General features: G+C 50.3%; 1 protein-coding gene across 1 annotated transcript in view; it reads left to right on the plus strand.

Moving 5' to 3' along the window:
- Positions 1 to 21082, plus strand: part of stt3b (STT3 oligosaccharyltransferase complex catalytic subunit B) — a 48237-nt gene that overhangs the window by 13987 nt on the left and 13168 nt on the right. Inside the window, exons 2-4 of the mRNA XM_067255462.1 lie at positions 13231 to 13339; positions 17013 to 17300; positions 21014 to 21079. Of these exons, the coding sequence (XP_067111563.1) occupies positions 13231 to 13339; positions 17013 to 17300; positions 21014 to 21079 (463 nt within the window). The remainder of the gene's footprint in view (positions 1 to 13230; positions 13340 to 17012; positions 17301 to 21013; positions 21080 to 21082) is intronic.

A 21082-nucleotide genomic window follows, 5' to 3' on the forward strand; every position in this document is an offset into this window, starting at 1 on the left:
GTGACCCATGGAAAGCAAACCCTTGATGATTTCAGTGTGTTTGAGGTCTCTTGCAGTTTTATATGAAGAGGGCTCATGGAGATGGCTGGCTAAATCAGTGTTAACATTTGCTGTCCACTGGCCAGGGAAATCAGAAAAGAAATTCACCCCTTTGTTTTTTTTTTTGCTTTTGTTCAATGCAGATACTTAAGTTTCCATTCCTTCGTGGAACTATTCTCTCATTCCACCATCCCTCTCTCTCCTTGTCTCTCCCTCGCTTTCTCTCTGTCTCTCTATCCCTCTATCCCTTGCTCGCTCCCTCTCTCTCTCAGCATTTGCCGCAGCGTAGAGAGCTGGCGGAATGTCATGATGAAGCTGCCAGCCAATCACCCAGTAGCTAGACACCCACCCAGCCAATCAGCCAGCAACTAGACAACCACACAGATAACTAGCCAATCACCCAGCTAGCTGACAAGACAACCAGCTAGCCATCTAGCGAGCCAATAACCTAACCAGTTAATAATTCAGCTAATCAGATGTCTTGATGCGGGAGAGAGGGTAGTGTGGGGTGTGTACTGAACTCCACAGATCCTCATGAGTCCCACTTTCTCTGCCTGGGATTTATATCATTTCACCCAGAGAGGACGAGGAGACTGTGTACTCGTTTACCATCCCAGATCTGTTCCATGCGGGGGAGAGAGAAGGAGGGGGGAGCTAGAAAAGAGAGTAAGAAATGGGAAAAAGAGAGGAAGGTGGGGGAGTGGGTAGAAAGAGTCAGAAATGGAAAGAGATATTGAGGGAAGGAGACAGTGGGATGGGAGAGAGAGAGGGGTGTATAGGGCAAGAAAGTGCCAAAGATTGAGAGGGAGGGAGCGGGCAGATTTTCAGTCTTCCAGGATGAATTTCTTGTAGCCTTTCATGTATTCTCATTGCTCGCTCCGCTCACGAGCTCCGCTCTCAAGCTCCGCTCGCTAGTTCCGCTTGCTAGCTCCGCTCGCTAGTTCTGCTTGCTAGTTCCGCTTGCTAGCTCCGCTCGGTGCCAGACCCATCGCAGTAGCAGGGCCAAGTAAGGACAGGTTTGTACGGTTGGCTGTAAAGTGGCAACTGGCAGGGTTTACACAGTCTGAAACTACTGTGACAGTTGGGATAGTATGCAGAATTTGAGTACACATTAAACTTCTGGCTGGGATTCTTTCCTACGGGTGTCATTGATATGAAATGTTCAGGTTTTAGTTCTGCGTACAGAATAGAAGTGAGACTTGAATAGCGGTTTGGAATTCCCTCTTCTTATTGGTCATCTGGGGTGTCAATCAAGCTGAGTGGTCCCGATTGGACCGTTTTGCCCTCTGGTCTGGTGCCGGTGATGTCACACGGTCTTGTGTTGATGATGTCATGATACAGATATTAGCGGACCGTGATGGCTTCATCTGAGTCGTGTTGCAAGTGTTTCAACTGTGTAGTAATAGGGGCAGTCGACATGGACTGCGGCTGCATGAAACGACCAGCGAGAGTAGCCGCATGCAGTCGGGGAGGAGTTAAAAACGGCTCTGAAGTCGGACATTCCTGCTTCTGGGTTTTCTGCATTGACGTCAGTCATGGCGGATCAAGCGCTGTTTGCTTACTTTACTTTATTTATAATTAAACTTAGTCTTTCCGTTAGTGAAGAGGTGGACTAAAACCCTTTCTTCAATTTTTTTTTTATTCAATTAAACTGTTTGGTCCGGATTTGAGAATTGGCGAAACTGAAGGCGTCAGAATAATTACAAAACACGTGTGTGAGTCTGGCCAATCATGAAATAGCTGTGTTGTCATTAGAACCCGTGCAGTTGCTCTTGAGAAAATGCGCTCGGCTACACAGCCGGCAGTTCTCGAATCGATCTCACGGTACTTTGATGGTGACGTCACAGTGACCTAGCCTCGGCGCCGTCTCAAGTCGGACAAAAAGTCTAACCAGAATTCAGTTTCAAATCAGACGCCTGCAGCCGGCTGTGGCGCTGCATGAAGTCAGTCCATGTCGAACGCACCTAATGTTAATGCGGGTATAGAGGAGGGGGGTGGGGGTTGTTTGAAGTGATGTTTACAGAAGGGATGCAAAAAAAATAAAAAATAGAAGGTCGATCATTGTCTTTACTCTCTCGGAAAACTAGAGCAGCAATTCCGCTCCACCAACCGTGTTCCGCCAGCTGTAATTACACATGCAGAGACACATCCACTATTAAGACGGGCTGTTTTTTTCTGTTTTACAAAGTCTTCCGTCCCCTGTGGTTCCCTTGCTATCCTGCATGATTACTCATTAAACTGTGTGCTTCATTAAGCGCCGCTACATCAAACAAGCGCCCCTACCCGCCACGGAGCTGGGGCACAAGCCGTGCCATGACTGAGGCAAGCCGGTATCCAGCCCCTATCTCTCTCCTTCAGCTTGTACAGCGAGAGGGCCCTGCAAATGGCTGCCGTTAACACAGAGCTCTTTGAAGCAGTCTTTCTTAACATTAAAAATAAAATTTATTCCCCCCCTCCCCCAAAGATGGAAGCCGGAGAGTTTAAACTGCTAATGAAGAGGTGAAATCAAATGCGGGAAGCATGGCGAGTGCGCCTCGAATGATTAAACTCCCGGGCAAATATTTGAATACAGAGTTATGCCATATGTGGGCTGTTTGTTCCTAATGGCCCTTAAACGGCTTTTAATTGCGGGGAAATTGTTTACATTCAGTCATTTGCACAGATAAATTCGTGCGAGGAACTTTAAAGAGGGTTGTTTGTAATGAATTCAAATTCTATCGGGAGCTCTGTTATATTAAGTTTATGTAGTAGTTAAGTGCTCAGTATTCATAGTGCGTTGCGTTGGGTTCAGTCTAACAGTTATATTACCTCAGTCTGTCAGGGCTTATTGAGTTAAAAACTGAATATTTACCCCAAGTATCTGTAACAAACTCCAAGGTCGGTTAGTTCTTAATGACGCTGCGGCTGTTGTGATTGTTGAAGATGTTTTCCCCAAGTCTGCTTATCAGAAGGTCTCTGACACGGCATGTTTTATTCAAAATGGAAACTTGTACCGCAACACACAGTCATCATACTCGTAAAAAATATATCAGGTACCACTGGAAAATGTCTGAGATGAACATGGCACAAACACGTAATCGCCTCTTGTGTGGTAGAAGTATTTAAATTGGGTGTCATGCCTCATAATTAATTCATCGCCCCCACTTGATTAATTCAGCGTTAGCGTGATTTAATTTTACCAGTACATTTTAATTGGCTGTGTTATTCCTAGCCCATTCCCGGCTAAATCTCAACGACATCGTTACGTGTATCTTAACGATGTAACTTAAAGTGTCTGGGTTACCCAACCTCGGTAGAGATATTCTAAGCCCCGAATCACCCCCCTGTCCTCTCAAAGTTGAATCAAACTAGTTAAGCTAAAAATGGATCCAACATTTGAAGTTTATTCCGGCTCCCCGTTGTTTTCCTGAGAAGAGTAGGCTCATATTAGTTACATTACTGGATCCTCCTGGATCCCTCTAGACTTCATAGTCCTCGTACCTGGAGCCTCCTTGGCCTCGTTACAGCCAGGAACAGAAGAGTGAGGGGAGGGAAGGGGGAGTAAAGTAGAAAGAGGGTTGCAGGTAGAGGGGGAAGGACGGGAGGGAGGTGGAGGAAATGAAGAGGGAGGGAAGGAAGGAGTGTTTGAGGCCAGAGAGGTAGGGGGAGAGTGGTGAGGGAAGAGGAGGACTGTAACAGAATGAGGCTGAGCAGAGGAAGAGGTATGTTAACCACAACTCTTCCTCTGCTCCCAGCCCCCCTGTTGGAGAGGCCAGACTAGACCAAGTGAAGCATGGGATTTATGCCTGCTAGTTTTCCCTGTGGGTAGATTATTCATCTCTCCATCTCTCTCTCTCCTTTCCTCTCTCCTTTCCTCTCTCTATCTCCCTCTCTCTCTCCACGTCTCTCTCTTTCTCCATCTCTCTATCTCCCTCTCTCTCTCCACGTCTCTCTCTCTCCACGTCTCTCTCTCCACGTCTCTCTCTCTCTCCACGTCTCTCTCTCTCTCTCTCCACGTCTCTCTCTCCACGTCTCTCTCTCCACGTCTCTCTCTCTCTCCACGTCTCTCTCTCCACGTCTCTCTCCACGTCTCTCTCTCCACGTCTCTCTCTCTCCACGTCTCTCTCTCCACGTCTCTCTCTCTCCACGTCTCTCTCTCCACGTCTTTCTCTCTCTCTCTCTCCACGTCTCTCTCTCTCCACGTCTTTCTCTCTCTCCACGTCTCTCTCTCTCCACGTCTCTCTCTCTCCACGTCTTTCTCTCTCCACGTCTCTCTCTCTCTCTCCACGTCTTTCTCTCTCTCTCTCTCCACGTCTCTCTCTCTCCACGTCTTCCTCTCTCTCCATCTACACCTTCTCAGCTGTAGAATGTGTGGTGGCGATCGTGCTTAAGAGCTGATGATCAAGCGGTGCAGGGCTGGAGAGCAGACAGTGTCTAATTATTGCTGCTCTGCTGGAACTCGTGTGATCCTGGGGACTGTGGGACTGGGGCTCCTCGGCTCCGTATCCAGCCTCATGCCTCCTCGATACGGACACTCCCAGGCTGTGCTAGCGTGTGTGGGGATGTTGGGCACCTCCACTTTTTACTCTGGTTATTAGGGGGGGGGGGGGGGGAGTGCTGTGGAGTTAGCCAGTATGCCAGGCTGCAGTCTACTGGAACGGCTGTATTGTACACCTAGATCGATTCAGGCAATTAGGGTTGCATGTCTTAGTTTTTCTGGGGTGTGTTGGGGTGGGAGTATTAACAATTAAATTTGGACTAGACCATTGTGCACAGCTGTGGTATTAAGATTCCATTTTATGCTTTCACCAAAAGTAAAAAAAAAAAAAAAATGTTATGGGGGGGCGATCTTTATATTTAGTATCTGTTTTTTGGGCATGTCTCCATGGGAGAGGGGAGGGGGGAGGGGGGGTGAAAGATATCTGATTTGATGACTTATAAGAAGACAGGTAGCATGTCGGCGCTACCTCATTGCAGGTGGTTTAGTCTCCTGGTGTTGCAGAACAGGAGATTGCGTGTGTGTGTCCCTGAGTTGTGTTAGACAGACAGTTGGAGTGTGTGTGTTCCTGCGTGTGTGTGTTCCTGCGTGTGTGTCCCTGAGTTGTGTTAGAGACACAGTTGGAGTGTGTGTGTTCCTGCGTGTGTGTGTTCCTGCGTGTGTGTGTGTGTGTGTCTGAGTTGTGTTAGAGACACAGTTGGAGTGTGTGTGTTCCTGCGTGTGTGTGGGTGGGTGTGTGTGTTCCTGCGTGTGTGTGTCTGAGTTGTGTTAGAGACAGACGGTTAGGGTGTGTGTGCGTGTGCTGTGTAGAGATTGGTAGCTTTCAGATCTGCAGTGCTTTCAAAGCTCAGGGCCTTTTCAGCTCCCTGGTTCCATCAGACTCCAGATAGGTACAGCCTTCACACCCCAGTGGTCCCCCCCCCCCCCGCTCCACTGCAGCAGAGCTACCACGACAGGCCAGTAGGACTTCCTGCCTTGTAATTGGGTTCAGGGGAACACTTCTTTGCAGTCCTGTGTACCTGCGTATTGTGGATTTATATTGTAGAACTTTGCATGTTTTGTATTTTGTTGCTGCCTCGGTGTTACCGTAAGAGTGCAATTTCTCCCTGGAGATCATTAAGGGTTTAATCTGCTGCCCTGTGCTCTGCTCTGCGCATGCTGCACTAAAAGGCGGCAGGAATGTGTTGCTTAGGCAGCCGCCTTAACTGAAAAGTGCTGCGGGAAACCCTGGGTTTGGTCCAGACTCCAGAACAGGGACGGATCACCTTTCATCTCCTGGTCGGCCTCCATTAAGGTCTCGGTGTGCAACGGTTGTTAATACGGAGCTACTGTTTATCTGTGTGATACCACGTTCATTAGTGCTTCAATACGAGGCAGGGCTTCTTGTCGGAAGGTAATTACAGAGTATCTGTGTGTTCGCTGGAGCCTGTTGGCCCCAGACTGTGTGCACGCTGGCCCTAATCACGGCCCTCGGTCACGCAGAGCTCTGGTAGAGAAGCCTCTGGGATCCCGGGCTTCATGTTGGATCAGCATGCCTTTTATCCTCCTGATTTGAATCACGCACAGCAGAACCGCGGCAGCGCACGGCCTTTTGGGAACTGTTAGGTTGTTGTTTTTTTTCTTTCCTTTTGAATTCCTCACCGTGATGCAAGCTCGTTTCGTGTGAATATTAATTGTTGTTTTGGGGGGGGGGGGGGGTTGTGTGCTGAATGCGTACCGTCCAATTACAAAACATGTATTACATGTTCATGCTTTATCCCCACAGTAGTAGGCAAATGGGGCCTACTACTGCCTCAGACTACCTAAATGTAAAAAAAAAAAAAAAAAAAAAAAAGCATCCTCCTATAGATGGTTGTATTGACACTAACAGTGACACCTTCAAGTTTCCACACACTGTTACACTGCTACTATCCTGCCTTGTACCTGCTAGTCATAAGCAGAGCAACAGGGCAGCAGATGGCTGAGCGGTTAGGGAGTTGGGCTATTAATCAGAAGGTTGTTGGTTCGATTCCCGGCCGTGCCAAATGACGTTGTGTCCTTGGGCAAGGCACTTCACCCTACTTGCCTCGGGGAGAATGTCCCTGTACTTACTGTAAGTCGCTCTGGATAAGAGCGTCTGCTAAATGACTAAATGTAATGTAAATGTAACACTTCACTACCTCACGCAGTCCAGTTGATGACAGTAGAACCTTGCTGTGGGCCATGTAGTCTCACTTCAGGCGTGTGTCATTGATATTCTCTGTGGGCTCTCACCAGATAAACCTGGCTTCTACTTCTCTCCATTTGAGCTCAATTTGGGCATTATGGCCTCAGTGATTCGTTTTTCCAGAGCGGTATTGCGACCAACAGGATGTTTTGTGCCGTCATTCTGAGTTAAGATTTTTTCAGCTGAGGCGCCATTAGTCTAAAATTGTTAAACTCAGAATCCAAGGCTAGGTGTTAAATCTCCGACCAAACGAGACGCTGCCTGGATGCACGCCTCCCCCCAACCCTCCTGCTCCCCCCACAAATCTATCCCATAATAAACACCCTTAAACACCGTTTCCCGGTCTGACTCTGAAGCTGTGGTCCTCGGAGGCCTGGATCTACTCTTTTCGCCTTCAGAGGCAGAACCCTCTTGTTACGGCCGTGCCAGGTACAGTGAAGCTGCATCTGGAATGGCCTTGATATGTGGATAACAGTGGAGAGGTGTTCTCAGTCCTGTAAGTCGGTTCTTTAAAGGGTTGGTTGTGTTCGCTCGCTGGTTTTCCAGCCGTGTGGAAACTGCAGGTTTGGGATTCTTGTTTGATTTGTTGGCCGTCTCCCGGGATGACGGCCAAGGTGCGTGGGGAACAGGGAGGTAGTCCGCGCTCGCTCTCTCGCTCTCTTTCCCTCTCTGATTTGTTTACCCCCTTCTTTGTTTGAATATCACGTCTGCTCTGTCTTTGGCTCTCAGGGGACAAAGGGGTCTACACTCCACCAGCCCCCCACAGGCACCAACCACCCCTGCTCAAGATGCTCTGGAATTATCTGTGAGGATTTAATATCGGCGTTGACATTTCACGTTTGACAGGCTACTGGGATTAGTGTTGCTATTTTTAGTTATTGGTATTTGTTGGGATTGTGATGAACTCACTCCCTCTAATTACAATACCCTGTTTGTAAAGGTTCTGGTTTTGAAGGCATTCTGTAAAATTCAACAGGTCTGATCAGACATAGATAATTGGTATCTGTGGAATGTTTTAAGGCTTTTGGAGACCCATAAGTCGGCATGAAAAACATTTTCTCGTCCGTTTTCAAACAGACTTTCAAGGTTGCGATGAGAAGCTGAATTAATCAAAAAAAAAAAGAAAACCCTCTCTCCCCAAGCCCATTCTTCTTGAAGGTGTTTCTTTCATCTCCATCAGATTCATCTAATTTCCGGCTGTAATTTCCGATCCATCTCTCACCTCATCCTCATTCCAGTGTTGCTCCTTGAGGGCGAATGCTGAGATTTGCCAAGAAGGCTTATTGATGGTCCCTTTATGCCCTTTTCTCTCTGCCTTGCTGTGGTTTGCACCAGTGAGGGGTTGAAAGCAGAGCGAGGGAGGTACTTTCAAGATCCAAACAATGGAAATACGCGACCCTATATATTATTGACCCTGTGGTAAACTTCTGTCAGATTCCTACGCTTCTCAGGGATTTGAATCCTGAAAGTCTGCGTTATTAAACTGCATTATTCAATCTGACAATGAGTTGTTTGTAGAACATACAATTTTAATTGGAGGCAGTGTGGTGAAAGCATCCCCATAGGTCACCCTTTTTAATAACCAAAATGGCGAGCGCTAAAGAAGCTTTTATCACGTAGCCAGCCTCTGGCTGATTTTGCCCTGATACTGTTGCTGCTGTAATAAAAATACCTCAGCGAAAGTGAAAAGACTTCATTATTTATTTACCACGGCCTAGCTGTCTCGTTTGCCGATTCTGTGGAATGCAGCAGCTACCTAGGCTGGCTTGTCTGTTGAAGTGAAGGCCTACCTTTTTTCTGGTGAGGTGTTGAGATCAAGAGGCTTTAGAATAGCCTCCCAAATCTCCTCTGGGTTTGCAAGACCAGCTGGAAAGGGTCTGGCCCGAGCCTCTGTCTCACAATCTTCTTCCTGTCTCCCGCCTGAAGCACCACGCCGTAGTCCTTGCAGCGGGTCAGGTTGGGCTGTACAGAACTGGTTTGTTACGTAAGCTGTGGTTTCAAGGAGATGTGTAGGGTTCTCCATGTTCCTTTGAGACTCCGCTGATGAGCTTCAGACAGCTGCCTGTGGGGCTCTGTAGTGTCGGGGTTTGGTAGGGAGTCGGAAAAGAGTCCAGATCGGTCGACCTTGCGAGTCCATCCCTTTTCCCTCCGTCGCCCTGAAGCGAGCTAACAATGTTGGGCTTCTGAGTCTTTGAGCCACGGCTTCTTTTATCGTCCTATTCTGTCTCGGGGAAACTGCAGTCCATGGAGTGTGAAATGGACTTGAGCGCCGAATGCCCTTTTATAAAGTTTTTAATAGAGTTCCGCGCCGATGCCTGTGCATTCGCTGTGCACAAGCCACCGAAGCTTGTGTAACAAGAGGTTAAACTCTCGCTGTTTCTGTCTGTCAGAAGCTGTGTACACATTTGTTTAAAGTTTGGTCATGCACCGTCGAGACTTGTAGAACAACACTGCAGTCTTTTAACGCCGTCCGACCTAGCGTATCCAATGCGGATGGAGCTCTCGATGGTCTGGGCATGGTGCCCCCCCCCCCCCCCCCCCCCTGCTGGGCCAGACTGCAGCTCTGATGCTGCACTGGTCAAAGGCCGGGACTGAGTATGTTCTGGTCCTGTGAGCGAAACCGTCAGAGCACGCAGCAAACAACAGAATGACTTCGCAAATCGCAACAGATGGCGAACGGCCACGTCTGAGGTCTGCATCAGACCTGACTGAGCTCCAGAAAGAGGAGGGGGGCGTCCACGTTCTGAGTCTGAGTCATGCTCGGATTGCGGCGGAAATGAGCGCTGGATAATTGGGCCCATCCGTAACAGGAGCTTCTGTGAAGTGAAGGTTGTTTTGGACTTGGTCTGTGTCGGTGACTCGTCTTGGAGGAGCAGGAGCGATGGAGTCCGTGTCTTAATAACGGGAGCGCCTATTTTAAGATTGGTGGGCTCAGCCCCTGGCGGGTTTGCTCAGCCCATCTTCTGCTTTATGTGCTCTTGTTTGTCTTCGCTCTCGTCAAAATGTGGAGCTGTGTTGAGCAAATAAACTGGCCTGTTTTATTGCCTGCTCTTTCCTCCTGGCTAGGCCCAAGCCCCGGACAGCAATGCAGTATCACGCCTCATTGAACTCCCACTGTCAATTGCTTGTTCAACATTTTGAAATGTGCGTATTTCGTCTTGACTTCTGAGAGTGTTTTCCTTATCAGATGACATTGTCTTTGTTTTCGCTTGGGCAGATGCCCTGACTCAGCTTGTAGTCTCTGGTGCCCTGATTTGAATTGTCAGTAGCTAAGACACTTACTTATTGACACCATGGCTGTATGCCTCACCTGGGAAGCGAAGCGACAACCATCTGGTCATGGTTTCCCCAACAACCACTGCCAGCTGGCTTGTTTTGAAAAGTTTAAAATGGTGACATTTGAGTTTAGGCCTAATGCGATGAAATTAATGAGCCTTGTGGCTAATTTGACAGTGGGGATTTTTCTTCCATTGCCATGGTGATTTAACTGCTTTCCCCCCTTGATGCTTTTTAAAATCATGAAGCGTTCATGGAAGTGCTCTGCGACGTCGACGAGGCTTCCAAGTTTTTAGCTTTTGTTTACTTTCTGAAATTAAGCGACTTCTCATTGGCTTTTCCCTAATCCCTGAAATGGTTGATTTGGCAGAATCATTAGCATTATCGTTTTATTCATCATCAACACACGCAGACTTTAATCTCGGTGGTCCAGTTTCTCCATCCTGTTCTGATTCACACAAACACCTCTACATCAGCAGCGAAAGAATCTATCTAACCCATCCCACTGATGAGCAAGTGATTACAGCAAACATTTCAATCCAGAATAATTAACTAATTTCCTGTAGCATCTGTACGAGATTGCCTTCGTGCTACGAAGAGAAACCAATTTACAAGTTGCCGGGGCATTGAGCATAAATCTCGGTAATATCACCCTGTCACATGTAGCCGGTCAAGCCGCAACCCTCAGCTTGCCTAGTTGCAAGCAATCAGCCCTTCTTCTTCTTGTCATTGCTGAATGTTGGGTAGTCAGCTGTATGATAGTACAAGACTGGGTGCCCTGGCAGACTGTGTGCCCTGGCAGACTGTGCCTCCAGAGTCACCTTGCTTCTCGTTCTCTTGGCCCCAAGGCCCCATTAGCATTTGGTCTTCTGAGAGAGATGGAGAAACCTTAGCTAGCCAGCTAGTTGAGGAGGGGGAAACCTTAGCTAGCCAGCTAGTTGAGGAGGGGGGAACCTTAGCTAGCCAGCTAGTTGAGGAGGGGGAAACCTTAGCTAGCCAGCTAGTTGAGGAGGGGGGAACCTTAGCTAGCCAGCTAGTTGAGGAGGGGGGAACCTTAGCTAGCCAGCTAGTTGAGGAGGGGGGAACCTTAGCTAGCCAGCTAGTTGAGGAGGGGGGAACCTTAGCTAGCCAGCTAGTTGAGGAGGGGGGAACCTTAGCCAGCCAGCTAGTTGAGGAGGGGGGAACCTTAGCCAGCCAGCTAGTTGAGGAGGGGGGAACCTTAGCTAGCCAGCTAGTTGAGGAGGGGGGAACCTTAGCTAGCCAGCTAGTTGAGGAGGGGGGAACCTTAGCCAGCCAGCTAGTTGAGGAGGGGGAACCTTAGCTAGCCAGCTCGTTGGAGAGGGAGGAGGGGGGGGGTTTCCCTTAGTGCCATAGAAGTGGTTGGAGAGTAGCCAAACTTGGATGCAGTAGGGGAATACATTTTGGCATCTGTCATTCCCTATTCTCCTCCCATTGGTCTTTCTTGGTAGTTCACTGTGTTGGCTAATCCAACTGGTGCTAATCCAAGCAGAACATCCGGTAAGTGGTTGTTAGCTAGGCGTTTCCAGGCTGTTGTAATCCTGCTATTCAAGGAATAGAGGGGGTTATAGACACTGGCGATGGCTGATTGAGGCAGTGAGATTAATGAATCAGCCGTAAACGGCAGTGTCGTGGGTTATCCACTTCTGAAGGAGTTACCAGCGCTTTACTGAGGGATAAAAGTATCTGGTTGCCGGGTCATCCCTTGAGACCTCATCAAGAGACGTTCGAACTCCGCGGCCCGAGAATGTTCCCCCCCCCCCCCCCAGAAGTTTGACGGAACAGCTCATGTGGGTTTAGGGCAGCGAGCTGGAGCAAACAAGACCGAGGTAGAACAACGGCGTTCAGACACTGAGGGGGGCTGTTTGCTCCGATAACCACACCGTGGCCGCCCTGTTGATTGGTTTTGTTAGCTTAGTTGAGTTTGAAACATCGACCCCCTGACTTAGTAAGGCACGGTGATGGAAACTGCTGCCGGTAACAGCTGGTGTCTGTTGTGACTAGCCTGCACGTATCGGTCTGAACGAAAGGACAGAAAGGAAAAGTGTTTCCTTTTGGTACCCGGTGAGCCTACGGGTTTGTTTAGAACCGTGTCGCCGTTGAGTGGGGTTCCAGTTCACCTTGGTCGGACATTTTTTCTTCTCCCTTGGCGGTGAAAGAGCTTCTGCGGTGTAGCTCGAGCCGCTGTTGTGCTGGCACCTGAGCTGGGATGGGGGTTGTCATGGCACCTGAGCTGGAATAATGGGGGTTGTCATGGCACCTGAGCTGGGATGGGGGTTTGACTGGTCCGTCTGCCTGGGTAAGTCTCTGACCTTTTGACCCTGCCAGGTAATAGATACTCAGTAATCAGTTAACGTTGCTGAGTCGTCTAGGAACACATTCCAGCTGGACCGCTCAAGGGGACTGGGCGTGAGTGAGTGAGTGAGAGTGAGAGAGAGAGAGAGAGAGAGAGAGGTGCAGCTCTAGCAGTACCAGACATTAGCGGGCATTTGTCAAGTGAGCCCAGGTCCACCACACAAAATGTAGCAATGATGGACTGGAGTCACCAGCGACGCTTTCGATCCCCTCTCCTCGTGTCTGAACTCGGGGAGAGATCTCTGGTTGGATGGGGGTCCACGACAGCAGGAAGCTCACCTGCTTGCTGCTTAGGACCGCTCTGTCAGACTGGAGCTTTCAGCAGCCTTGTGTTGAACTGCTAATGCATCTGGCAGGCCACTTTATCCACGCCATCACTGACTGAAGCAGGAAGGAAACACTTCGCTCTGCTGTCCGTGAGATCGCTGCTAAATGGGTTTTCCCAACTGCAGTGAGGCACCAGGGAACATTTATTTATTTGTCAAATAAATTTAACTTTGTATTAAATTAAATTTAATCCCAATGTGACACAAGGCCTTGAAGCCCTCATTCAAACTATTATAGTGGTATAATTATCGGGTCATTGTAATATAGACAGTGACACTCGTAGAATTGATCATCTGGAGTACCACTTTGCCCCGCGTCCCTCAACAAGCACGCAGAGATTAAACATGTCATGTTTCCAGAACAGTCATTTCATTTTTTATTTTTTATTTTTTTAAGTTTAGAGCTGCGAGGAAACTAATTTGGTTCCACTTGACAACGAATTTACCTGTACTTGTTACGATTGGCGGACATAACGTGATAAAAAAAATAATATATATATTTGTTTAACGGACTCTCCTTTCTCCTCCGCCAGGTTCAACTACAGATCCACGCATCACCTCACCACCAATGGCTTCTACGAGTTCCTCAACTGGTTCGACGAGCGGTCGTGGTATCCCCTGGGGAGGATCGTGGGGGGGACGGTACGTCTGGAAACACCACTCGTTTTAGTTGTTCTAAGATATATATTTTGGGGGACAGTCTCCATGTTTTGAAGTGTGAGAGAGAGAGGGGGAGAGGGAGGTAGGAAGGGAGAGAGACTGGGGGAGAGGGAGGTAGGAAGGGAGAGAGAGAGGGGGGGAGGGGGAGAGGAAGGGAGTGAGAGAAGGGGAGAGGGAGGGGGAGAGGGAGGTAGGAAGGGAGAGGGAGGTAGGAAGGGAGAGGGAGGGGGAGAGGGAGGTAGGAAGGGAGAGAGAGAGAGAGAGGGAGGGAGGGGGGAAGGGGGAGAGGGAGGGAGGAAGGGAGTGAGAGAGGGGATAGAAAAGGGGAAGACATGCAGCAAAGGGCCCAGGGCTGGATTTGAATCCAGGCTGCTGCAGTAATGCCTCAGCCCACATGCTACGCACTCTCACACGGTATGCTGCGGGGGCACCCTAGGGAGAACCTTGCTCTTGAGGGTTTAAAAGGAAATGTTCCCCAAACAAAGAAATGCATGGTAATAATAGGAATTTGTCTACACAGCCCTTGAGTTACAACCTTCTGGTAGCAAAGTATTTTCTTGACAGCTGTGTGGCTTCTGGAGACAGAGAATCGCCTGTGGTCCCGAGGAAATCATGTCAGGTTTTTGGGCCTCACCTGTGTGTTGACCATCAGTCTTCCCTGACCTGTTCTTCCGTCTGTGTGGCTGTGGGGGCGAGATAAGCCGGCAGCAGTGACCCCTCCTCCTCTCGTCCACCCCCTCCACCCCGCCCTTCTCTGTCCCTCTCTCTATATCACTCTGTCTGTCTCCCTCTCTCTATCACTCTCCCTCCCTCTCTCTATCACTCTCCCTCTCTCTATCACTCTCCCTCCCTCTCTCTATCACTCTCCCTCCCTCTCTCTATCACTCTGTCTCCCTCTCTCTATCACTCTCCCTCCCTCTCTCTATCACTCTCCCTCCCTCTCTCTATCGCTCTGTCTCCCTCTCTCTATCACTCTCCCTCCCTCTCTCTATCACTCTCCCTCCCTCTCTCTATCGCTCTGTCTCCCTCTCTCTATCGCTCTGTCTCCCTCTCTCTATCGCTCTGTCTCCCTCTCTCTATCGCTCTGTCTCCCTCTCTCTATTGCTCTTTCTCCCTCTCTCTATCACTCTGTCTCCCTCTCTCTATCACTCTGTCTCCCTCTCTCTATCACTCTGTCTCAATCTCTCTATCACTCTCCCTCCCTCTCTCTATCACCGTCTCCTTCCCTCCCTCGCTAGCATCCTTGCTGTGTTCTCCAGCTATCTGCTAGATTTCTCTCTGCCATTAGCATCCTAGCTGCTGGCGTGTGAACAGCCCGATGTTTACGGGACCTCAGTCATTTTTTGAAAATTTGTTCTGTTATGTTGAGCTCCGGCTAGTGATGGTTCTGCTCTCTGAAGAAGAACCGCTCCCGAGTGAGGGCGGGGGGGGGGGGAGTGGGGGTGGGGAGAGTGGTGTCCTAGGGTGGGGCAGGGGGAGAGGGGGGGTCCTAGGGTGGAGAAGGCCAGTCTCCAGCAGGTGTTGGAGGCAGCCTGCAGCAGATGGCTGGGGTGATGGATCAGCTCTCTGGAGGAGCGGACCCCTGTCTCGGGTAATGCACCTCCACACCTATAACCCGGAGTGGCAGCGTGTCACTTCCTCTCTAAGTGGCGTGTCACTTCCCCTGAACTCCCGAGGAGAAGTTACTCAAACTGAGGCTGTTCTCACTTCCTCCCTCTGTCCTTCATCTCTCTGCAGGTCTATACCTCCGTCACCTCTCCTCCCGCTCCCCCTCTTTTCCCCCTTTCTTCCCCATCTAGCAGCTCCCTGTCCCCACACCTCCCCTCCTTCTTATTCTGGCTGTGTCTGATAAACTGGCAGGCCTCATTAATTGTATATGATAACCTGAGTCTCTTAGCACAAGATGGGCTCAGCGTTTTAAAGATGGACGAGCAGATAGCAGTTAATGTGACTTTGAGTGCTGCCCGCTTCCCCCACTCTCAGGAGGAGGTAGGTGACACTCTCTCTACCTCTCCCTGTCTCGCTCGCGCTCTCTCTCTACCTCTCTCTCTCTACCTCTCTTTACCGCTCTCTCTCTCCCTCTCTCTCGCTTTTTGTCCCTTGTTCTGTCTCCTTCCCTCTCCCAAGCCATCGATAAAAAAAGACCTGAATTAATGTGACACCCCGTAACAATAGCTCCCAGTGGAGCCAGCAACCCAGCTCTGTGATGGAGCACAGAGGGCCAGCGCTGCAGGTCCACCTGGAGGGCCGTCACATCACAGCCCCTTCTGCTCTGGGGCTGGCCTGGTGCTCGGAGTTCACACTCCCAGGATTGTGGTTCTCGTAGTTCTTGTACATTTAGTCATTTAGCAGACGCTCTTATCCAGAGCGACTTACAGTAAGTAAAGGGACATTCCCCCGAGGCAAGTAGGGTGAAGTGCCTTGCCCAAGGACACAACTTAATTTGGCAAGGCCGGGAATCGAACCGGCAACCTTCAGATTACTAGCCCGATTCCCTAACCGCTCAGCCACCTGACTCTTGTAGTTCTTGAGGTGCCTGTGGCTCGCCAGGCAAACCCAGACCTCGGGACTGGGAGCCCTGCGGTCTCTGGGAGCCCTGCGGCCTCTGGGAGCCCTGCGGCCTCTGGGAGCCCTGCGGCCTCTGGGAGCCCTGCGGCCTCTGGGAGCCCTGCGGCCTCTGGGAGCCCTGCGGCCTCTGGGAGCCCTGCGGCCTCTGGGAGCCCTGCGGCCTCTGGGAGCCCTGCGGCCTCTGGGAGCCCTGCGGCCTCTGGGAGCCCTGCGGCCTCTGGGAGCCCTGCGGCCTCTGGGAGCCCTGCGGCCTCTGGGAGCCCTGCGGCCTCTGGGAGCCCTGCGGCCTCTGGGAGCCCTGCGGCCTCTGGGAGCCCTGCGGCCTCTGGGAGCCCTGCGGGGACCCTGGGGGAGGGTGTTTCATCCCTCCCCCTCCTGGTGATTAGAAGTGAGGAGAGGGGGAGGAGAGGGAGAGGGGAGGAGAGGGGGAGGAGAGGGGGAGGAGAGGGAGAGGGGAGGAGAGGGGAGGAGAGGGGAGGAGAGGGGAGGAGAGGGGGAGGAGAGGGAGAGGGGAGGAGAGGGGAGGAGAGGGAGAGGAGAGGAGAGGAGAGGAGAGGGAGAGGGAGAGGGGAGGGGAGGGGAAGGGAAGGGAAGGGTAGATGTGAAGTGGACTCGTGGTATGTAGGTTATACTGGGAGTGAGGCTGTATGGAAGTGACGCTGTGAATGTTGAACAGGGATGTTATCGCAATTCGCGTTATCTGTGTATGCAAATGTCATGTATTCATGTTCCATGCAAATATATATGTTCCATGCAAATGTTTATGTGCCACTAATTATGTTCTGGTCTGTTTCTCTCTCTCTTTTTCTCTTTCTCTTTCTTTGCTCTCCCTGCCCCGGTATTTTATTTGGTTCCCTCTCCTTCCCTCCCTCTCCCCCCTTCTTTCCCTCCCTCTCTCTCTCTCTCCCCCCTTCCTTCCCTTCCTCTATCTCTTTGCCTCATCCCTCCCTCCCTCGCTCTCTCTCTCCCCCTTCCTTCCCTCCCTCTATCTCTTTGCCTCATCCCTCCCTCCCTTTCTCTCTCTCTCCCCCTTCCTTCCCTCCCTCTATCTCTTTGCCTCATCCCTCCCTCCCTCTCTCCCCCCCAGGTGTATCCAGGGCTGATGGTGACTGCGGGCCTGATCCACTACATCCTGAACCTGCTCCACATCACGGTTCACATCCGAGACGTGTGCGTGTTCCTGGCTCCGGTGTTCAGCGGCCTCACCTCCATCTCCACCTTCCTGCTCACCCGCGAGCTGTGGAACCAGGGGGCGGGGCTCCTGGCTGCCTGCTTCATCGCCATCGTCCCCGGTTACATCTCCCGCTCGGTGGCGGGCTCCTTCGACAATGAGGGCATCGCCATCTTCGCCCTGCAGTTCACCTACTATCTCTGGGTGAGGAGGGGGGGGGGGGACGACACGCACACAGGGACGCGCACACAGGGACGCACACACAGGGACGCACACACAGGGACGCACACACAGGGACGCACACACAGGGACGCGCACACAGGGACGCACACACAGGGACGCACACACAGGGACGCACACACAGGGACGCACACACAGGGACGCGCACAGATGTACAGAGAGGCTGGCTGGCTGGTCATCACCGGTCATCACTCGGACCTCCAGACTCCAGCCCTGACAGGACAATGAGCTTCAGCCATTCTCCTACTTTCTTTATACTCTCCTTCTTCTCTGTCTCTCTGGTCTGTCTCTTTCCATGCTTCCCTCTCGCTCTACCTCCCTCCCTCCTTGTCCTCCTGTTCATCCTGGGCCCAAGGACAGTGAGTGGTTCTAGGCAAGTGATCAGGCCTCTCTGCCTGGTTGGTCGTGTGTGTGTGTCTCCCCCGGTGAGCTTGGCAGAACACAACAACCTTCTGTCTTGCTCTGCCTGGACGTGTGTGTGTATGTGTGTGTGTGTGTGTCCGTGTTTATGTGTGTGTCCTTGTGTGTGTGTCCGTGTTTATGTGTGTGTGTGTGTCCTTGTGTGTGTGTCCGTGTTTGTGTGTGTGTGTGTGTCCTTGTGTGTGTGTGTGTGTGTGTGTGTGTGTGTGTGTGTGTGTGTGTGTGTGTGTGTGTGTCATTCAGCTCCAGCATGACTCAGCAGTCAGACTGTAAGCAATGCTTCAGACACCTCTCCAAGCACACTCATCCTCCCCACTAAGGTCCCCACTCAGCATGTGTAGAGGTCACGTGTGTGTGTGTGTGTGTGTGTGTGAGAGAGTCATGGAGGCTCAATAGACTAAGACTGAGCTTCACCACAGTACAGCACTAAAGGGTCTGCTGTCTCCACAGCCAGTCTAACACACCCCCAGGCAGCCCACTGGTGTGTGTGTGTGTGTGTGTTTTTTACTCTTTCATCATCTTTTCTCTCTCTCTGTGTGTGTGTGTGTGTGTGTCATGACACCATTATATTTTCCGATGTCTCTGGTTTTTCCCGTAGGTGGTTATCAACACAAACGCACACCTTCACGCACGCATGCACACACACACACACACACACACACACACCTACATACACATACACACTATATAAACATACACACACACACAAACACACCTACACACACACACACACACACACACAGAATGTATCAGTGCACGCACACTTTAAGTTGCACCCGGCGATCCATTTGGCGAGGGCCTCAAAAGCAATCAGAGCTCCCATGCATCACAGGCCTCCATTATCAGTCTCATTTACCTACATTTGTTTCTCTCTTTAACTCTCTGTCTCCCTTTCTCTCTCCCTCTCTGGCCCTCTCCCTCCCCCTCTCCATCTTCTCTGCTTGGTAAATGGTGGTGGTTTCTCCCCTCTCTCTTCATTATCCTGCTCCTACATGTTATCTACTAATAACCCATTCAGTCCTAGTCTCCACATCTCCCCATGCAGGGCCACCCTCTCCCCTCCCCCATAATCTATAATTAAATCCCCCTCACAACCCGGAGAGATGGCCTTAACACTGGCACTCGACACACACACACAGAGAAAGAGACACACACACCGTGCACCCTGCTTACTGTCGCACCTCTAATTCCGCAGTTTCTCCAGGTTGCCGTTTAATTAGCCCTAACTTATCCTGACCAACTTTTCTTTGTGTGTGTGTGTGTGTGTGTGTTTGTTTGTTTGTGTGTGTGTGTGTGTGTGCATGTTTCTGTAAAGGGCTGCAAGGTGGGACATGTTCTTAAACATCACAAACACAGTCTGAATCAGGCTGTTGAATGCTAAGCGTTAGTGCTTGCTAAATGTGTCTTTGATATAGGACAGCGGTTCCCAAACTGTGGTCCGCAAGTGTAATGCAGGTGGGCCGCCAAACCAACGAACCCTAAAATAAAAAATATATCAAAATATGTACATATACTGTTGGTAAATGATTATTAAAATTATTAAACGTTTAAAATAAAATGTTGTCGCGTTAACTTGTATACGCATTCAGTTCCCTATGCACGCATCACTTCCGCTTATTGTGCAAGTCAGGCTAACAACTTCCGGTAGCTAGCAGATGCACTCAAAATGCCGGTTTTTACGAGGAGTTCGGGTTTTCTTCCCAAAATAACTATTATTGATGTACATCCTTAATGATGTAATGATTCTATCTTGCTGCCCCTTCAAGCAAGAGGAAAAAGGGGTTCAAATTGTACGTTTCGAGCTAAATCGGCAATTACGAAGGTAAGGTTTATCGAATTCGCACAGTAAAAGTATCTATCTAGGATTTGAGCAATGTCGCGTTAGCTAAGCTAGCTAGCCAACAGTTTTTTGCGACATATACATATCATCTATGGCTAGATCATTAGCAATAGCTAGCGGTGCGTTAGCGCAGGCTAATTGTCCATGGCCAGAAAAGTAGCAGCACATAGCGCTGCATTAGCGCTGGCTAATCGTCTATGGCTGTAAGTTAGCGCTAGGGTTTTTCCTGCAGGGGCCTGCATCTCCAGCCTCCGTGGCGTACAGCACCAGAGAACAGGAGCATGTTTTTATATATGTGAAGGAAGAGGGAGAATCCTGCGATGAGAGGCTGACAGGATGTTGGAGAGCAGAATGAAAGTGTGGGTGTTGAGGCGTATTGTTGAGAGGTGTTTGTGCAGTGGGGAAGCAATCGATAGACGCTAGACAGAAGGTTGCACTGTGGAACTGACATAGTATTGTGTGCGAGTACCCGCTACATTGCACCAGTAATCGATCAATCCATCCTTCATGTAAAGAGGGAGAGTGGGTCAGGTGTTTGATAAGGTGTTACATTTAGTCATTTAGCAGATGCTCTTATCCAGAGTGACTTACAGTAAGTATAGGGACATTCTCCCCGAGGCAAGTAGGGTGAAGTGCCTTGTCCAAGGACACAATGTAATTTTGCACAGCCGGGGAATCGAACCAGCAACCTTCAGATTACTAGCCCAATTCCCTAACCGCTCAGCCACCTGACTCTCTTGTTGTTGTCATTCGTACTGCAGCCCTCGTCCACAGTGGCATCGTGACAGGTAGAATCACCTGTCAATCACACTCCATTTCCGAAGTAAAGTCAGGGCCTTGCTCGGGGGCGGGGCCAGCTAACTCGTCTGTTCAAACACAAGCACACAGCTGGCTGTCCCTGGCTGGTTAGAGGGTGTAATTAAAGTGCACGAACAGACAATTTATGGAACAACTGTTTAGCTTCACTCAGGGCAAGAGTCCCAGCGACAGCCTTTATGCTGTTCTTTCTTCCTCCTCCTCCTCCTCTTCTTCCTCCCCCCTCCTCCTCCTCCTCTGGTGCTAGGAGCGCTTCAGCTCAGAGCCAGGCAGGGCTGATCTTAACTTTGATGTGTTTTTGATCCCGTTTGAGTTTAACACTCTCTTTCCCTTTGTTCTCCTGTTTCCTCTCTCTCTCTCTCTCTCTCTCTCTCTCCCCCTCTCTCTATCTATCTCTATCTCTCTCTGTCTCTCTCTCTCTCCCCCTCTCTCTCTCTCTCTCCCCCTCTCTCTCTATCTATCTCTCTCTCCTTCTCTCTCTCTGTCTCTCTCTCTCCTCTCTCTCTCTCTCTCTCTCTCTCTCTCTCTCTCTCTATCTATCTCTCCCTCTGTCTCTCTCTCCCTCTCTCTCTCTCTCTCTCTCTCTCTCTCTCTCTCTCAGGTGAAGTCTGTGAAGACTGGTTCAGTGTTTTGGGCCATCGGTTGCTGCCTCTCCTACTTCTACATGGTG

The sequence above is a fragment of the Osmerus mordax genome, chromosome 18 (assembly GCF_038355195.1).
Source record: "Osmerus mordax isolate fOsmMor3 chromosome 18, fOsmMor3.pri, whole genome shotgun sequence".
Classification (NCBI taxonomy): domain Eukaryota; kingdom Metazoa; phylum Chordata; class Actinopteri; order Osmeriformes; family Osmeridae; genus Osmerus; species Osmerus mordax.